At 41.1% G+C, this 17,500-nt stretch overlaps 1 protein-coding gene across 4 annotated transcripts in view; it reads left to right on the forward strand.

The window, feature by feature from the left end:
* epha7 (eph receptor A7) overlaps window positions 1-17,500 on the forward strand; it is an 85,101-nt gene that overhangs the window by 22,462 nt on the left and 45,139 nt on the right. For all 4 annotated transcript variants that reach the window (XM_076755622.1, XM_076755623.1, XM_076755624.1 and 1 more), the window contains exon 5: window positions 8,326-8,661. In XM_076755622.1, coding sequence (XP_076611737.1) covers window positions 8,326-8,661 — 336 coding nt within the window. The remainder of the gene's footprint in view (window positions 1-8,325; window positions 8,662-17,500) is intronic.

Raw genomic sequence — 17,500 nt, forward strand, 5'->3', positions numbered from 1 at the left:
ATATCCAAAGTAAAGCTGTTCTTGAACATGCATGGCTTTCATCTGTTTTGAGATGTAACACAATTAATATTTCACTTTTTTTCTGATGGTATGATATGGTACTAAATTTATCATTTCAACCCCCTGTAATACCCCTGTTTCCCTAAATTACCCACTGAAGCCGCATATCTTTGTTTTTGGAATTTCACTGGCCATAAGAAGAACTGGTCACCTGCGCGATTGAACGAGGCCCTTCCTTTCAATGTGGACTCTTGCTGGCTATTGTCAGCTGTGGACATGACATAGAAGATCCTAATTGGTCAAGTGAGGTGTCAGTAGAAAGGTCAGACTGCAGCCCTTCTGAGACCAACATGTCACTTACATGTACATACTTACTGGAGTTATAATGGGGAAAATGCGGAAGATTAGAATGTGGCCAGCTAATTTGAAAAGATAAAGCCGCTTTTGGTGGGTTATTATAGTGTTTTGGACTAAATATGTTACTGGATTGGATCATCTGGACCTTTGCTGATGTAACCAGAGTGTTTTTGTTAGTGTTATGTGGATTACTGTAAGACTTCATTAGTCAGTTGCATCAATTTGGTAAGTGTTTATTTGTTGTTGCTGTTGATTGTATAGCTGTTATTGTGATTGTATTTTGAAAGGGTTTGAATCAATCAAATCATGAGAATCTTAGCTTTCCAATGATGAATGGTATGAGTACAAAGTAATACAGAGCACGTGCAGAGGTTTTTCGGATAGAGATTTTTCAGAGAAGCTAGATTTTGAAAGTACACCACTGAAAAATTCTATCCACTCCCTTCATGCGTAGCTCGCGATAGTTTAAGCAATACATCTGCCTGGCTTTGTGGAAGACATGCAATGAGTGCATGGGCATGAGTGCGAGCAGGCAGACATGCATGCAGGCCTGTCTGGGAAGGTTTATTACGAGTCTGCAACAGCCACAGATACCATATCTTTTTCTTTTTTCTTTTTTTGTCAGAGCATTTGATTTATTTATTGCTGTCAGAATGTAACAAGAATTTCCACAAATATAACAAAAAATGCTTCTAAAACACTTAAGCTACTCTGGCTTTAATGAGCTACAGTTTCCCACAAGCATTATTTAGCATTGAAATATCAGGCCTCTATTTTGCATTAGGCTGGCTGTTTTTATTCTCCATGCTTGGAAAGTTTGGAATAAATGTTGTCAGCGTTTGGGCTTGTCTCAGAGTGCTCCCTCAGTACATTAGCTAGTGAACTCTCCATAGAGTCAGCCATATTTCGTTTGTCCCAATGCTAAAGTGGTTACCGTGGGTTCTAAAGAAAAGTAATAGAATTTACCTTCCGGCTTAGGAGACAAGTATATAGGCTTCCATCTATATCCTTATTCCAGTAATGTTTTCAGCATATTGTGGTGTCTACTCTGGAAATGTGTCCTTATTCTTAAAATGAGTTTTATAGTTTGGATATGTTGAGACCAAAATCACATTTTAGTAATGTTGATGGACACTTTTGTACCACAGGATAGTGTTCAACAGAAATGAAGAAGCTACACAGTTCTTAAAAAAGCAAACTATTGTGTGACAACAAGTCATGCATCTTTGAAAAACATTTTGATTCACTGCTGGTGCTGGTTGGGGGTCAGTAGAGGCCTAAAGCAAATTTTTGCCCACAGCCTGATAAATTAAGGTTGATTGGTCAGCCGTCATGGCCCTTCAATCTTCCCCTGTCCAAGTGGATCACTGACACCACACAGACATGGTGTATCTGGACATCTATACATATTTGATCAAATCAACTTCCTACATAACAGCTTTTTGACATTTTTTTTGGTTTTCTTGGCACAACAGGCCAATCACAAAATATTCAGCTAATCTTGACTCACAGTCGTTTCTCATGTTATGTGAAAGCACGTATCTTTCCCCCAAAGGGGGCACGACTTCGGTGCTTGATGACGTGATGGCGCACTGGTTTATTCCCATCACTGTCCAACACAAACAAGGACATAACTCAAGCTAAGTAAATTTGAGGCTGGCCAATGGCTACAAACCACAAATCTCTCCATGTAGCAACCTTACAGATCTTGTTCTAAAAGACAGGTCCACTACTCACTTCTCCAACCATCCTAATCGGATATTAACGCTTTACTCTAACATCTCCCTCTGATCAAGGGCAGGACTCATGCAGTGGTAAGAACAGGAGAAAGTTCCCACTTCTTTGCAGTGTCCTCTGGCTGTTCCCTTCTGGGTAATCACCTTGGCCAAGTAGCACAGTAATTACTGAAGTTGCCTAATGCACACTTTCCATTATTCATTTTCATTAACTTCGGGTCTACACTTGATGACCCCATACCATTATATGTAAATATGTATTTTTAACGTGTATGAATAGCCTCACCCTCCTCCTCAGTCACCCAGCACAATTTTTGCACAGCTTTCTGTACGTGCATTTCCTCATTCATCGCTGGATTAAGTCAGTGTGACCAATAGTCACTGTGATTTCCTTTTTTCAAGCCTTATCCAGACCAGGAGTGAATAGTAATTGAAAATGAATTTGCACTGCCTGAACAAATAGCTTGATTGACAGATTTTTTCTAATAGGAGTTTGTAAAGCTACCATATCGTAGGCCTTAGCAAAACAGTGAGATGGATCTCTGGCACACAGAGATTAAGAATGTGTCTATGAGGATTTGAGAGAAAATGAGATGAAGATGTAATGTGGGGACATGAAAAGCAAAATCCACGCTGAATAAAGATGAGGGAAGAAGTTCCAAAAACATAGCTCCAAATACATTGTTTCCCATGTGGTATGTGCTGAGAGGGGGCGGGAGGAAGAAATGCTTTTGTTTGTTGAATGTTTGTCCATGACATTCATATGCAAAGTTGTGAGAAAATGAGATACATGTGGATGGCCACGGGAAGGCATTTTCTCCAGAGGCAAGGCACAGACTGGAGTTGTTGACAGGTTTGGGAGTGGGCATCAATCATGCAACAGCTGCGAGTAGTTCTGGTGCAAGCTAGGGGCTGAAAAGGGCAGTTGTGAGCAGTCGTCTCCTCCTCCCAGTCCCAGCCGCCCCCCTTAAAAATGTGCCACCTCAACAAGTTGATGTCCGTCAGAGGGTCCACTCTGCCTGGAGTTGCTAGGGGACTGTGACAGGCTGGCAGAATGTTGGGGCTAGTGCTTCTACTGGATATCAGAACTAGGGCAAAGATCAATATCTTAACATGTTATACTGCTTTTTTTCCCATTGTACTGTTAGACTGAAGCTCGGACACTTTCAGTTTTAGATAATTTGGCTAAGCTGTTGCCATGTTTACAACCTGTCTGATCCTGTGCCTGCTCCAGTCTCTTCCCCTGTTGTAACAATGTCTCCATGCTCCCAGATTTCAGCAATTATTTACTTTGGCCAGGGATGAATGAACCAACAAGGAGGCCCTTGAGCATAAATGTGGTGTTGGCGCCCCTTTTTGGTTATAATTTGATTGAAAGCGAATAATGTAAGAATATACACTATAAAAAGCATTTTATCAATTAAAATCTTCAAGATGCTACATCTAAATTTGGACATAAGGCAGAACCTCAAGAATATGTAGATAAAATGCAGGAAGTATGGTATAGGTTATAGTAGTAAGTATGATATAGGTATGAATGCAGAAAGAATGCCCTCTCCATTTCAGTTTATATTTTGCTTTAGTGAACCTAACAAATTTTCAATTTTTCAAATTACCACAAAGTACTTGCTGCTCAAGTGATCAGGAGCGTTTGGGGACCCTAAGGGTGTGTGGCCTCTGCACAGTTGATTGCTTTGCCCAGCCGGTGATTCACCCATTCATCCATTACATATACCTGATTATCCTTTGCTTTAGCAAGTACAATGTTGACATAATCAATAGAAATTCTAAAGTACAAAACCCCAGTTGTAAACAAGGCCCAAGTTGTAATAAACCAAAACAGTCCTTTAAAATCAACATGTATGCTGGGAAAGCACAAAACCAAAGACCAAATCTGAAGCCATGCTATTATTTACTAGGATGAAATAATTGAAATCATAACATAAAGCCACTTTGTCCCCATCTTGGTCATGCACATGTAAATTGCTGCATGTTTTTGTCTACATTTTGATTAGAAGTGGCCATGCAAATAGGGACTGCAGGCAGTTCACTCACAACAAGAATTCACAATTACCCCCCACATATAAGGACATATAATAGTTTGTATAGAGACATCATGCTCAATTTGACCACTCACAATGGCTTCACCAATTGTTTTAAGACTCATTGTTTCAAAGACATAACAAGACATGACAAAATATTGAATTCAGTGTGGTACTGAGGTAGCAGTGGGAGGCCCGTCAGCAGAAAAACTCTTATTCGAACTCTTCTCTTCTGCATGGCTTCTCTCATACGGCTTCTGCTGTAGCCACATCATTAGAGGCTAGGTCACAGGGTCACAACACACATTTGTAGAGTGAGGATTACCTCATGGGTGATTTGAATACCACTCACCCCTGCCGCCCCTCTCCCCACATCTCCCCAATTAGAGCACAGTCAGCTAATAGGCTATGGAGGGTTAAGGCAGCCCCGAGCACCTCTCAAGGCCGATAAGCACCGGATTCTTCTCTCCTAAGCTTGGATTTACTCAGGTCTTACAACTCTGTACAGAGTGGAGATGGACTTACAAACATGACCTAAAAACGACCAGTTACTTGCTATGTTTTCTATATGGTATATTAGATTTAGTGGAGAGTTCTGTGTGGCTGAAGGGTGTTTTCTCACCACTTACACCCATGGGAGTTCTTTGTTTATTCCACAAAATCACAGGTTCTGCTATAAAATCTGTTTCATGTTAGCATGCAAATGATGTAGCAGGAAACATAAACTGTGCATGCACATATTCCATATTTATGCACAGCAACAAAAATACCCTCACACACACACACGCTTACCCATGCTCGGTCACAGTGGCGGTGCTGGAGGGAAGCTAGCAAGTGATTGAGACATTTCAGGCTGTGGGGGCTCTGGCAGGCTAATCCGTGAAATGAAACTTGACTGGGAGGAGGGGTGAGAGGAGAGAACACGAAAAGATAAGACAGAGTGGGGGAGTGAGAGACAGAAAAAAAGAGTAAAAAGAAGAGGGAGAGCGACAAGCCCTTGAGCTATAAGGATGAGCAGACAGACAGCGGAGGGCTCAGGCTGTGGCGCAAATCTGTGCTGTAGGTGAAGTGGGGGCAGAAGAGTTTCATATTCCTGAGTCCAGACAGAGCATAATCGGTGAGACAAAGTGACGCCAAGGCACAAGAAGAAGAAAGACAAGACAGGTTCAGTATGGTTCAAACAAACTGGGTTACATATATGATGTGTCACCACGTCTAAAAGGAAAAAGAGTATACCTTTTATATGTGGCCACACTGGGAGACTGGGCGAAAGGCTCCGTAGCCTTCTCCCACTGCTTTTACTGTATCTCTCTCCGAGAACTCTCCAAGAACTCTGTGTCTTTTGCATGTCTTTGTAGTCTTGATGTGACAAATCGTACACTTTCAGACAGTCTCTTCTCAAAAGAATTCATGGCATTGCACATGTGGCATTGAAACGTGACATGATAAAGAGAGCTTGAGGGAGAAGTTCAAACCCTCCCTGCTTTCACAGCTCTGCACACATTGGATTGTCTGTTACAAAAAGTTACAAAACTTGTCAAACCCAGCCCAAAGTCTGCTACCAGGCAGGGAGTTTCAGACTGTAGTTGTTTGATGATCCGACAAGCACTTTGTTTGAAGCATACTGAGGTCTCTTGAGAAAGAAAGGCAAAGCTTGCAGGGTAGCGAATCTGAAAAAACAGGACAAAAGACAAAGGTCACACAGATCCAGGGCCAGTCTAATCTAATTTCCTCTCGCCTCTTGTTGCCGAGAAATCACCGCTTTGATCTGTGGCACCTGAGACCCAAATGAGAGTGGCACGAGCAAAATGAGATGTTATCATTGCTTACCGTGGCCATGGAAATGCTGGAATAAAAGATCCCGGAGGTTCAGGCCGGGAGGTGTGAGGTGTGTGTGTGTGCGTGTGTGCATTTGGGTGTCTCAGTGCGTATGAGCTGAAGCACACCTTCCCTTTGTTGGCAAAGAAGATTGAGAGTGCGGGTCGAGTGTCAGTGCCAAGGCTGAAGTCGAGTGGCGCTATCAGCAGTCACTCGTCTCCACTTCACCTGCCACAGGTGTCTCTTTCATCTTCCCAGTCCACAGTCTGTCTCTTATCTTACCCGATAATCATGAATATGGATGTCTCTGTTGAGCCCTCGGTTCTAATGGGTGGAACAGGGAAAAACAACTAAGTACTGTATTAATGAGCCTGAATATTGTGATAGCAGTTTTGGCTCGATGCATATGCATGACCTATTTTGTTAGCTAATGTGACAAATTTAATGAGTTGAGAAGTCCCTCTTCAAGATTCCCTCAAAGAGTATTTCCTGAGAAAACAGAACAGTTTAAACCTCCCGGAGAACAAAATGAAGACGTTCTTAAAGTATTCATAAACAAAGAATACAAGTCATATAATCTTTACTGCGTTAGGGGGAGTTTATTTATATCAACATCTGGGCCATAAAAGCCAACAGCCTGGAATTTGAAAGATGAAAGCAGCAATTTGTTATTCATTGTTTTACGAGATCAGCTAATCTCTTTGCCATTACGTGAACATTTACTAGCAAATGGTCTGTGGTCCTGCGCACTTTTGATGACAGGGAGCTACTTGTTATTGTATGTCAAGTGAAATTGTATATGGCAGTTACAGGGCGGTGATAATCCAGGTTTAAATGTTGTTCATAAATTCTGTGGGTGAGGCAGTCTTTGAGTCTTTTTTTAGAGGACATCAACTTTAAGTGTCCTGCTGTCTACATGATATACCTTTCCATGGAAACCCAGTAAAGCCACTGTCTCCAGCTGGTATAGTTGTATATCTTTGGAGAACAGGAGAACTTAGAGAGTGGCTGGCTGTGGCTTCTGATTCCCTGCTAAGCGTTTATCCCATTACCATGTAGCCAGGTCTCAGTCATTTTCATAGCAGCTGCAAATTTAATGCTGTTAACAATCGTTATGTAAACAAAGCCCTTAGTCCATCTGGATGAATCACCAGCCATGTTTGCATGCATGAGTACATTGTAAAAAAAGTTCTTTCAAAATCAACATATGAACAGGCAGGCTTCCTAAACGCTGCATCATTATTTTAACATTAGTAATGGATTAGATTACCACATGTTAAAGGGGTGAAATCGGTCAGTCATGGCCAGAAACATAAAGACAATTGTCAAAATGTTTTTAGCACATTTCAGTATCTTTAGCATCTTTGGAGCCACTGTACTTGATCTGCTCAACACCAAACAGCAGATAGTTATTTTGGGAGTGGCTGGAGGCCAAAACAGATCTTGCAGGAAAGTGATTATCAGGTGGCATAAAATACAAGCCAAAATGAAAGTTTATATGATGTCATATTTGTGCTGTGTCCACTGAATGTGTGGACAGGAAATAGTTTGCTGCCTTGATAGCCGTTTCGACGTTGAGAATTTAAGTTAGAAACTTAAGAAACTAAAGTCAACTAATATTCCCCCCCCCCCCTTTTTTTTTTTATAGGTAAAGCAGTTTAAAATCAGATCCCTAATTTGCCACCCTCCCAAATCATTACCCTTTGCTGTACTGCTAGCAGCTAAATGTAGTCAGGATGAATGCTAATGCAAGCAGGGATGCTAGTGAGCTAACACACCTTTTTTGAGTTCGATCAGTTGGACACTTTTTTTTGTCAATTTTAGTCATCATGATTGTGAGTTCTGAAATGTTTTTCAGTGTCATAATTACACAAATTAAGCGGACTTGATGTTAAACTGAAAAACTCTTTCCATTGTAAAATCTCATAATCAGTTTCATTTTACAGCATGAAGTATGGTGATGGAGGATGGGGGAAATGGAAGTGAGTGGGTTAGATAGGTGCACTGTACCGGTAATGATAATTCATAAAAACAGCAACATAAGAAGTGTGTTGCATGATCTCTGACTATGAAATTATTCTCCCTTTGAAACTCTGGGCTCCACTGCTTGATTTCACAGTCTTCTAAGACTGACCTTGGTGCCTGCCAAAGCTGACTTCCTTTCAGTGTACCTTTTCTTTTTTGCTGGATCTCTCTTATTACAATTGAGTGTGAGTGTTTGGCTCTAGGGCTGGAGCATGTCCATAGTGTTTTTTTTTTCTTTTCTCAGAGAACAGTGAAACCACAGATCGAGTCAATACACACTCTTGGCTGTCACTTTCCTTGGCACCTCGTTGTTTAATTCTGGCTTCCTCCGTGTCCACCTCTGACAGGACCTCCCTCAGCGCCACAGAACCTGGTCTACAACATCAACCAGACCACCGTTAGTCTGGAGTGGAGCCCGCCAGCTGACACGGGTGGCCGCAATGACGTCACCTACAGGGTTGTATGCCGGCGTTGCAGCTGGGAACCTGAGGAGTGTGTTCCATGTGGGCCGAATGTGGGATATTCTCCTGCACAGTCGGGATTAGTGGACTCTTACGTGACCATCATGGACCTGCTCGCCCATGCCAACTACACTTTTGAGGTGGAGGCTGTCAACGGGGTGTCAGACCTGAGCCGTACACAGAGGCTGTTTGCGGCAGTTAGCATTGCTACTGGTCAAGCAGGTAAGGACTCTTACATCAGTTTATTGATAATGTTGATCTACATTTGGAGATATGATGTGTAATGTTTTTCTGTGGGGTAAAGGGCTTTTTGGTTGAATTGCTATTGAAGGAAAAGTTTTTTTTAACTTAATTTAATAGTTTTGGGATTGGGAAATATGCTTCCTTTTTTTCTCTTGGATGTTAGATGAGAAGCTCAATATCAATGATCACCCAATGAGCTGATGCCAAGAGGTGATTAGCCTAGCTTAGCATAAAGATTGGAAGCAGGAGGAAATAGCTTGCCTAGCTATTTTCAGTGTTCAAAAATGCACCTACCGACACCTCAGTAATTCTGCCTTCATGCTTGCTAAATTGTTAGCCTCAGTGGCTTCTAGATGCCGACATGTTGCTGTTGCCTAGCAGTGATGTTCTCATGGCTTAACTGCTTCAACATCAAGCATGTTGTGTCCACAAGATCCCACGTCAGAACCACAACCATAATTAATGCACTGTATCTCATTAGTTAAATCCACACACAGACATAAATTAAAAAAATGACAATTTGACTTAACTGACAGTGTCTGACAACTGGTGCTATAACATTAGCCGAAGACGATACATTTTTTTTTTTGGCAAGAAATTATTACAGGGTGTGAGAAGAGAAAATTATTATTTTTACATAACTAAATGAAAATTGATTATTCATACATGGTACAGTGTGCTAAGTAGTGATCTTTAGAAGTGCTAGCTGCCAAGCAAGGCTAACCGTGTCTTCAGTGCTGTACTTGCATGCATTTAATCCACAGACATGAGGTTTGTATTGATCTTCTTGTCTGACTCTCAGAAAGAAAGTGAATAATGACTTTTCCCAAATTTTTAACCATTTACTTTCAAACTGAAGCTTGAAGATGTTTGTCTCACGTCAGTCTGTGCACAGTTCAGCTGAAGAGAGTATTAGGAACATGCGGAGTGGCAGTTTAATTTTAAAAACCTCTCGTATGCAAACTATGGTAATGATTCTCCATTAGCATTAATGACCATAGTTTGATATGATCCATAATATATCCAGTATGCATATTACCCAGATTAATTTAATGTGTATATCAGCACTACAGTGGCAAACATTATTAGCTTAGCGATGATGCAGACTCCCAGTGGTACCTAAAGAGCCAGTACTGTATTTGCAGCTTAGTCTCAAGGGAATCTACCATAATTAAAATGCTGTTTTTTGTCGTGACAAACTCTAAAGCCTTTTTTATTCATTATTTCTATGGATCCACCCAACAAGATTCCTCTTTCATGCTTGAGCATCCATGAAACACAGTTGGCCCAAAAGAGTGTTCTGACTATGGTGATTAAAAAGAAGGCTGTAAAGAGAGCACTGAAGCTGCTGCTGGATATATAACCGCTGTCTCTGGCTAACTACACCTTCTGTCTGCGATGTGATGGCCAGTCATTTATTGCTGCTTTAACATCATATTGGTTTAGTCATTCAGATTCATGTCATCATTTGTTGTGAAGCTGCTGACCCTTTCATTTTTCAAAACATACTTCTCTAGATGCTGTTGTTTGCTAACCCTAACCCCCAAAAAACAGATATGATTACACAGTAAATATCTCAGTTTGCTAGATATATGGATCTGTGAGAGAGACGGGAAGAAGGAAAGAGGCATGAAGTTGTATAGGTGTGTGCGGGATGTAATGTTGCAGATGATGTATTCCGCGATGCTGAGTTTGTGACAGTGACACGTGCTGGAATGTGCAGAGGGCTTGCCAGGCCAAGGACACAAGGATGGCGGGAAGAGGACAACCTGCAGGAAAAAGCCAGAAAAAAACAATTAACACATTGCTCTTTTAGAGTCGGTCATAATTAGATGTGGCATTTTGACAACAGACAATTACTCAGTTAACCCAATGGAATATTCAGCCATTAGCTATTGTGAAACAGAGTGGAGCGCTTGGCCCAGATGGGGTGATGTTTATGATCCAAAGTAAGTGGCACCATTTCAAGTACAGTGAAGTTGGTGTTTTTGGCCAGGGTGGATCAAGTCACTGATAATTTTGTTTACCAATTCCATTAAGTTCCGATATCTAATATTTTGTGCCAAACTTCAGTTTCAAAAAACATACAAATACAACCCAAGTGTTTATTGAGATGGACTGGTCACTGAAACACTGTTTAGACCATGACGCACTACAAAAATCCCTCTTTGAAACCCAGACTAATCACATTCCTTCAACAGCTCTTCAAGGCAAAGCATCCTACTCCATCTGTTCAATAGGTAGGACAGACCTGGGACAGAATACAATAAGACTGAAATAACAGAAGATAGCATTGAAAAGAACACATCAAATACACAGAAAAATAGCTCAACGGCTTTATTATGGTTGTTTAATGAAATATGGATTATAATCCATTTCTATCTATTGTGCAGGATTATACCACACTGACATTAAGTACTCCAAACCATAATTTGTAATTGCCTACTTAATTGGATTTGAAGAAATAATGACTCAAGGTCCACTTATGAGCATTTTCTGGAGCTTTTAAACTGCATCCCACAGACTTGAAATGGAGTTTGTTCAGTTGTCATGGAGATTACTCTTGATGCCATCATGTCACCTAAATATGGAACTTCAGTGACAACATAAAAAGTGTATTCATCAGGATGGGGAACGAATATTTTAGCCTTTATCACACCCACCAAGCATACTTTTAAACACCATGGACATAGCATTTTCATTGCCAGATAGATACTATATAAATAAAGGAATGAGCCTCCCGGAGATCTTTAGAAAAAACTGACTGGCATGAGTGCTAAGCGTTAGCATACTGACAGGTTGTGTCGGACAAAGATGCTTGCCTATGACTCATTAGCTAGTGGCACACTGATTGATCACGCATACAGACAAATCAGTGTTGAATTCAGACGCACTTATTGGTTAAGTTTTTGTATTGGGTTAGGTAATCATGAGTGGGACAGACACCTCCCCTAATTACACCAAAGGAAATGTCTGGAGTGAGGCTGGAGCTACACAAGGTGCTGAGTGCTTATTGTTCCCAGAAACCTAATTACCTCTCAGCTCTGTCTTAAATGAGTTTAAGTAGAGGCTGCAAGTTCTTAAGCTTGATTTCTCCAGCTCTGTTCTTGCAGCCGTTGAATAGAAATTTGTCATGTTGAGGATTTTTGCCATCTTTGCCATCGCTTTACTCTGGAAGTTAAGAGTGTGTTTCAATCAGCACTCCATTGTGGGTCTACAGCGCCACAGAGCCGCCCTTGGAGGCCCTCCGAGGCCCTCCGCGCCTTAGTTTTCCTCAAGCGCACTTGTAAACAAGGCATTTTGTTCTTCCAGCACACTTGTGAGTGGGCAATGCTCATAGAATAACCATTAATATTTATTCAAGCGGATGTTCACATCTCTGAGCCAGAAAAATCACTGTGGAGAAGGGCACAGAAATAGGATTTGAAATTAGTTATGGGAAAGGCTACAGGACCTGTGTGCATGTGTGTGTTTGTGTGTGTGTGCTGTGTGTACACATTCAGCTTGAGACCATCCAAATGGGGTTTAGGTGCGATCAGCAAGAGGTATAAACAATATAATGAGTGAAAGGAAGAACCTGTGGAAATTGATTTTAATGTTGACTGCTTGTATTAGCCAGCAGCACAAAAGCCTGTTACACTCAGATAGCAACTTTTACAATAGTTGAGCTGTGCTCTAAAGTATTCAGGGGCTCCATTGGTGAGTCAGAGCAGAAAACAGGGGGTGTGACTTAGACAGATGCATTGTTTGGACTGTGGTGAGTTTGACTAGAAATGCCTCAGAATGCCAAGAATGCCATGACCGTCATTCCAAAATATTTGATAAGATGAAGACATTGTTTCAAATTTTACATCTGCCTTTGTGCAAAGCCCTGTTGACACATGGAATATGTAACGTAGCTGCCTGTATCTATCTGTTGTTGGCTTTTTGTCATTCCCAGAGGTATCCTTTAGCATCTGTTTGAGACACACTGTCATTCAACTAACTCCAGTGTAAACCCATCCATGGCAATGTTAGACACTCATAGCAACTGCTCCACCAAAAAAATGCATGCACCACCATCATCCAGCCACCCCTACCAACATGGTACCGCACACATTGTAAGGTTGCCATTGTGACTTTTCTGCTAAATTACTCTGGTGCCTGTTTAGACATGATAGCAAAACATAAATTGCCATCACAGTTACATACAAGTTGAATGTCTGAAAGGAGTTTTAGACTAGATTGCTTCTGAATGCCAAGAATTCCATGGCCGTCATTCCAAAAATACATGTCAAGATAGTTATAATATTGAATTTTAAATCAGGCTTTGTGCAACATACAGGTTTGACTTTTACATCTGAGGAATTTGAAAATCAGCAAACCGTTATGTGTTTATTTTTAGCCATCCATAGCTTCATTTGTTGTGCATCTCTGTGTGAATGTATTATGATGTTATAGTCCCCCTCATGTACAAATGTACTTAAACATTCAAAGAGAACAACAGGCTATTCCCGTTAGTACAGTATCGCAATGCAAAAGGAGAAAAAAAAAGCATCGAGGCACATAAGAATGTAAGCTAAGCATTTGACTTTGATCTGCAAAGCCTCTGTGCCCTTGCATTGCGTGAGAAGCAAATATTCTCGTTTTGTTTGGCTGCTTCAGTCAAAGTCTGCTTGACTGTCCTCCAGCAGTTTAGTGTGTGGAGTTCAGAGAGGAATATCACAGAGCCGCATGATTTGATTATTATTTACCTCTACAAAAGAGATCAAATGATAATTAAAATATGAAATGTTCATGGTTGCAAATTGATATCCCAGCTCCTCAGTGGTAATCTATATAGCCACTTTATTGACCCTTTATCATCACTAAATGGATATTGTTCAGGGCATTTGTGAAAGTAACACTTGGGGAACAATAAAGGCATTGATTTATCCTTTTTTGTGTTCTAACCTGCCATGGTGGCCTTAAACAGAAGGATTGATTGATTCTGAGCAGTCCCCACTGACCAGTGCCAGCCAGTGTAATTTTCTAGTTAAGCAGATCCTCCTTTGTAGCATTTGTCCCACGTTTTACGTTACCTGGGAGCCCATTCTTTTCACCACCCCCCCTGCTCCACATGCTCGCAGTAATTTGATGAGAGCTGGGCAAAGCAGTAAGATCCAACAGCTGCAATAAAACTGTGGTGGTCTCAGAGCAGCAGCTCGGAGCACTTAACCTGTAGCTTTTCTGTAAATGCCTCCTGATTTGTCTGTCACCCAATCCGTCAGCAATGAATAATTTTCATGGAAGGTGCACTTTAATTACTTTCCCATTTAAATGGCATTATCGTGGCCTATCTAGGTAATTAATCTCACCAAGTATCCTGTTTCAGCCTTTTATTGCTGGCAGACGAGCTCCCTAAATCCCCCCGAATCTGCCGTGCTTGAATGAGCCCTCCCTCATAGAAGCTGGCGTTGCCTCTTTCCCCTTCACTTGGTCCCTATTGCAGCCATTGGACGGTCTTTTCTCTCGGTGCAAGAAGCCTGTCAGAGCAACGGGCTGTTCCACTGCCTTGGAAAGGACACAGGCAGACACATCCATGCAGGGTGGTAGTCAAGAATAGACCTTCACCAGCAGGCTACAGCTTTAAAGAGATAAAGCAGCAGGTAGCTATTTTGTGTTGATATTAAGCATCTGTAACGTTCTTCTTATCAACAAATTGTATGAAAGACCCAAATCAACAATGAATGTATCCCACTAACAAGTATGATGTGTGTATCCAAAGCTTTAGAGATCGTCTTCCTCTGTCATTGTTGTCTAAAATGTTCTGTCCGTGAACACAGTTTATTTTGACTCAAACCCCCACACACCATCCTGCTGTCATAAATACTTAGTAGAGCACCAAATGTGTGCCAATCCACCGCTACAAATAGTAAACAGAGCCACAGACAGGTTAAGCTCAGGAAACAGCATTCAGAAGAAGCTTGTTTGCAAAGTTGATATTTCTGCTTTCAGCTGGCTCAATGTAATAAAAGGCCAGTATTGAGCGTGCTGGTCAAACCCTTGCCATAACTGTGGTAAGGCTCCCAGACCAGATCCAGTTATTTTTAGCTGTTATTTTTTGAAACCTTCTGTGTCCCCATAGCTACTAGGTATGTAAGGGTTGGCGTGACATAAATTTTGTCTATGTGTCCACATGTCGCTCTGTACATACGAGGATGTTACGATGTCGTATAAACAGAACCACATGTGTTTCTGGCCTTTGGGGGAAGGCGAAGCCAGTCGAGTTCAAAAGAATTAATCACAAAACAAACATCTGTAAAAATGTCTTTTCACATCTGAACAGTAAAATGTTGAATTCTTCAAGAGCTTCATGGGGATTGCAGAGATGTAGATGTCTGCTGCAGCTCCGCACTGGAGCCTGCAACATGCAACAAAATACCCCATTGAATCAGAGAAAAGGGGAGTCAGCATGTAGTGTGTGGACCAAAAGAAAACCAAGACATCAGCAAAAATTGTCCTGAGATTGAAGACATGCCGTTCAGACACTAACATGTACAGAAATATCTTTCGCTCTTTGTTCCTTTGTTCCAGCAGCTGAATATCAGGTGGTTTTACTGCTTGGGAAACCAAAATACTCACTTAAATATAATGTTTAGAGGAGAGGAAGAGTTAAAACTGACACTGAAATCACATCAAAGAATCAGAGAAATCCATGTAATTTTGTTCAATTTCACTTTGTCGTACCTCGAAAGATTTGCTTCTTCTCTGGTAGTTTTGCTCTCATTATTATAATTGTAACTCTGGTATTTCTTTATTAATTTTCTCTGACCCTTCCTTATTTTCTGTGGGTTATTTTTGTTTATTTCCACAGAAACTCTGTCGCCAAGCTTGTTTGTTTGTGTTTGGATGCAGTGTTTTTAATTTGGAACATTTGCAGAGAGCGATATTATCTCATTCTTTAAACTGTCTGAAAAGTTGCAGCATTCTGATGTTTTGGGCTCAGCTGGGAATATGTGAAAGTTGAAAAGGGAGCGCTGATTCACATTCCGCTTCATCCTATAGGCTGTGTTCCCCCGGAGCAGACACAGACACGGTTTTAATTATTCAGACCTCTGCAAGGCAGCAGAAAAGATTGAGGCAACGTTTTTTCTGGCATTCAATCTGCTGTTTACCTTCCACATAGCAACTCAGCTTTTCAGTCAGACCCTCACCTTTCTGGAATCACTGCTTTTTCTCTCACAGACGTCAGCCGCTCTCATTTATCAGCCGAGACATTTGACAACTCATTTTCTGCAGAAGTTGGCCACTGAACAAGTTTCCCAGAGCATTTTTTTGCACTTATCGCTTCGGGGATATTAAATTTGTGTGTGTATTTTGCGATATCATAAACCCTTCTGTAAACAAATAAGGATTTCTCCGCAGGCATAAAGCAGGAAGCTCAGACACTGAAATGTTTGACTAGACTCCGCTGCATGTTTACATGTTGGCGACAGGCTGGCCGAGTGGTTAGAGTGACAGTTCGCTGAGGTAAAGGTTGCAAGTTCACCTCACGGAGCAGTCTGTTAAAGTGTCTTAAAGCAAGACATGAGCTGTTCATCCACTCTGACGCTGCAAGTCGCCCTGGATGAGATGATCGAAGTGTCACCGAGGCTCAGATTATTACAATCCCTCGATCACATATCTGTTTTTACAAGGAAGCAACATAAACTCCTCTGTGGAAACACAGGCATTTCATTCAGGATGCTAGGCGGAACACACAACCGTGGAATATTGACCATAGATTAGTCATTATAATATGTGGTAATACATTTTAAGTGAACATCAGTTCCTCTTAAAATTACCACTGTCTGTTATAATAGATGGATGGCATTTAAATGTCAGAATTTAGCCTTTAGCTCTAAATTTGTTGCTGTTTCCTGGAAATTCTGACAAAAAAAAAAGAAATACCAGGATTTCATCTCCCAGTATTCAACCCTGGTATATACTGGAACTACTTCCTACTGAAAAAATAGTCCACTTGTAAACGACTGACAGCAGACCTGTGCATTAACGGGGACACCGTTTCTGGAAAAATATTCATTTTTTTAGATGGGATTTTTCATATCAGTGAGCAGCGCAAACAAATTGCATTCATATTTCAAGACAAATAAAACCTTTTCATAAAATGTGTTTTTTCTGTATATAATTTGGATGAACCGACCAATGTACTTACAACCCTGATTCCATAAAAATTTGAATGCTGTGCTAAATATAAACAACAAAACAAAACAGAATCCAATGATTTGCAAAGCCTTTTCTACTCATATCCAACTGAATACAGTATAAAGACAATGTATTAATGTTCAAACTGATAGACTCGATTGTTTTTTGTAGATGTACACTCATTCTGAATTTGATGCCTGCAACATGTCCAAGAAGGTTGGGACAGGGCATGTTTACCACTCTGGTACTTTTGAAGGTGCAAGTCCTTGCCATTCTTTCTTCATGTACGGCTTCAGTTGTTCAACAGTTCGTCTAGTACTCACACTCTTTTTCTACGAAGCCATGCTGCAGAATGTGGCTTGACATTGTCTTTCTGAACTAAGTCGAGACATCCCAGAAAAAGACATCACCTGGATAGCAGCACATTTCGCTCCAAAACCTGTATGTACCTTTTAACATGACTTGAACGCTGGCTTTTGAACTCTGCCCTGGTAACAATCCGAGTGAACCTTTTCCTCTTCAGCCCAGAGGACATGATGTCCATGATTTCCAAGAAGAATTTGAAATGTGGACTCGTCAGCCCACAGAACACTTTTCCTCTTTGTGTCAGTCCATCTCAGAGAAGTCAGTGGGTTATCTGGATGTTGTTAAC

This window comes from Chaetodon auriga, chromosome 18 (assembly GCF_051107435.1).
Source record: "Chaetodon auriga isolate fChaAug3 chromosome 18, fChaAug3.hap1, whole genome shotgun sequence".
NCBI lineage: Eukaryota > Metazoa > Chordata > Actinopteri > Chaetodontiformes > Chaetodontidae > Chaetodon > Chaetodon auriga.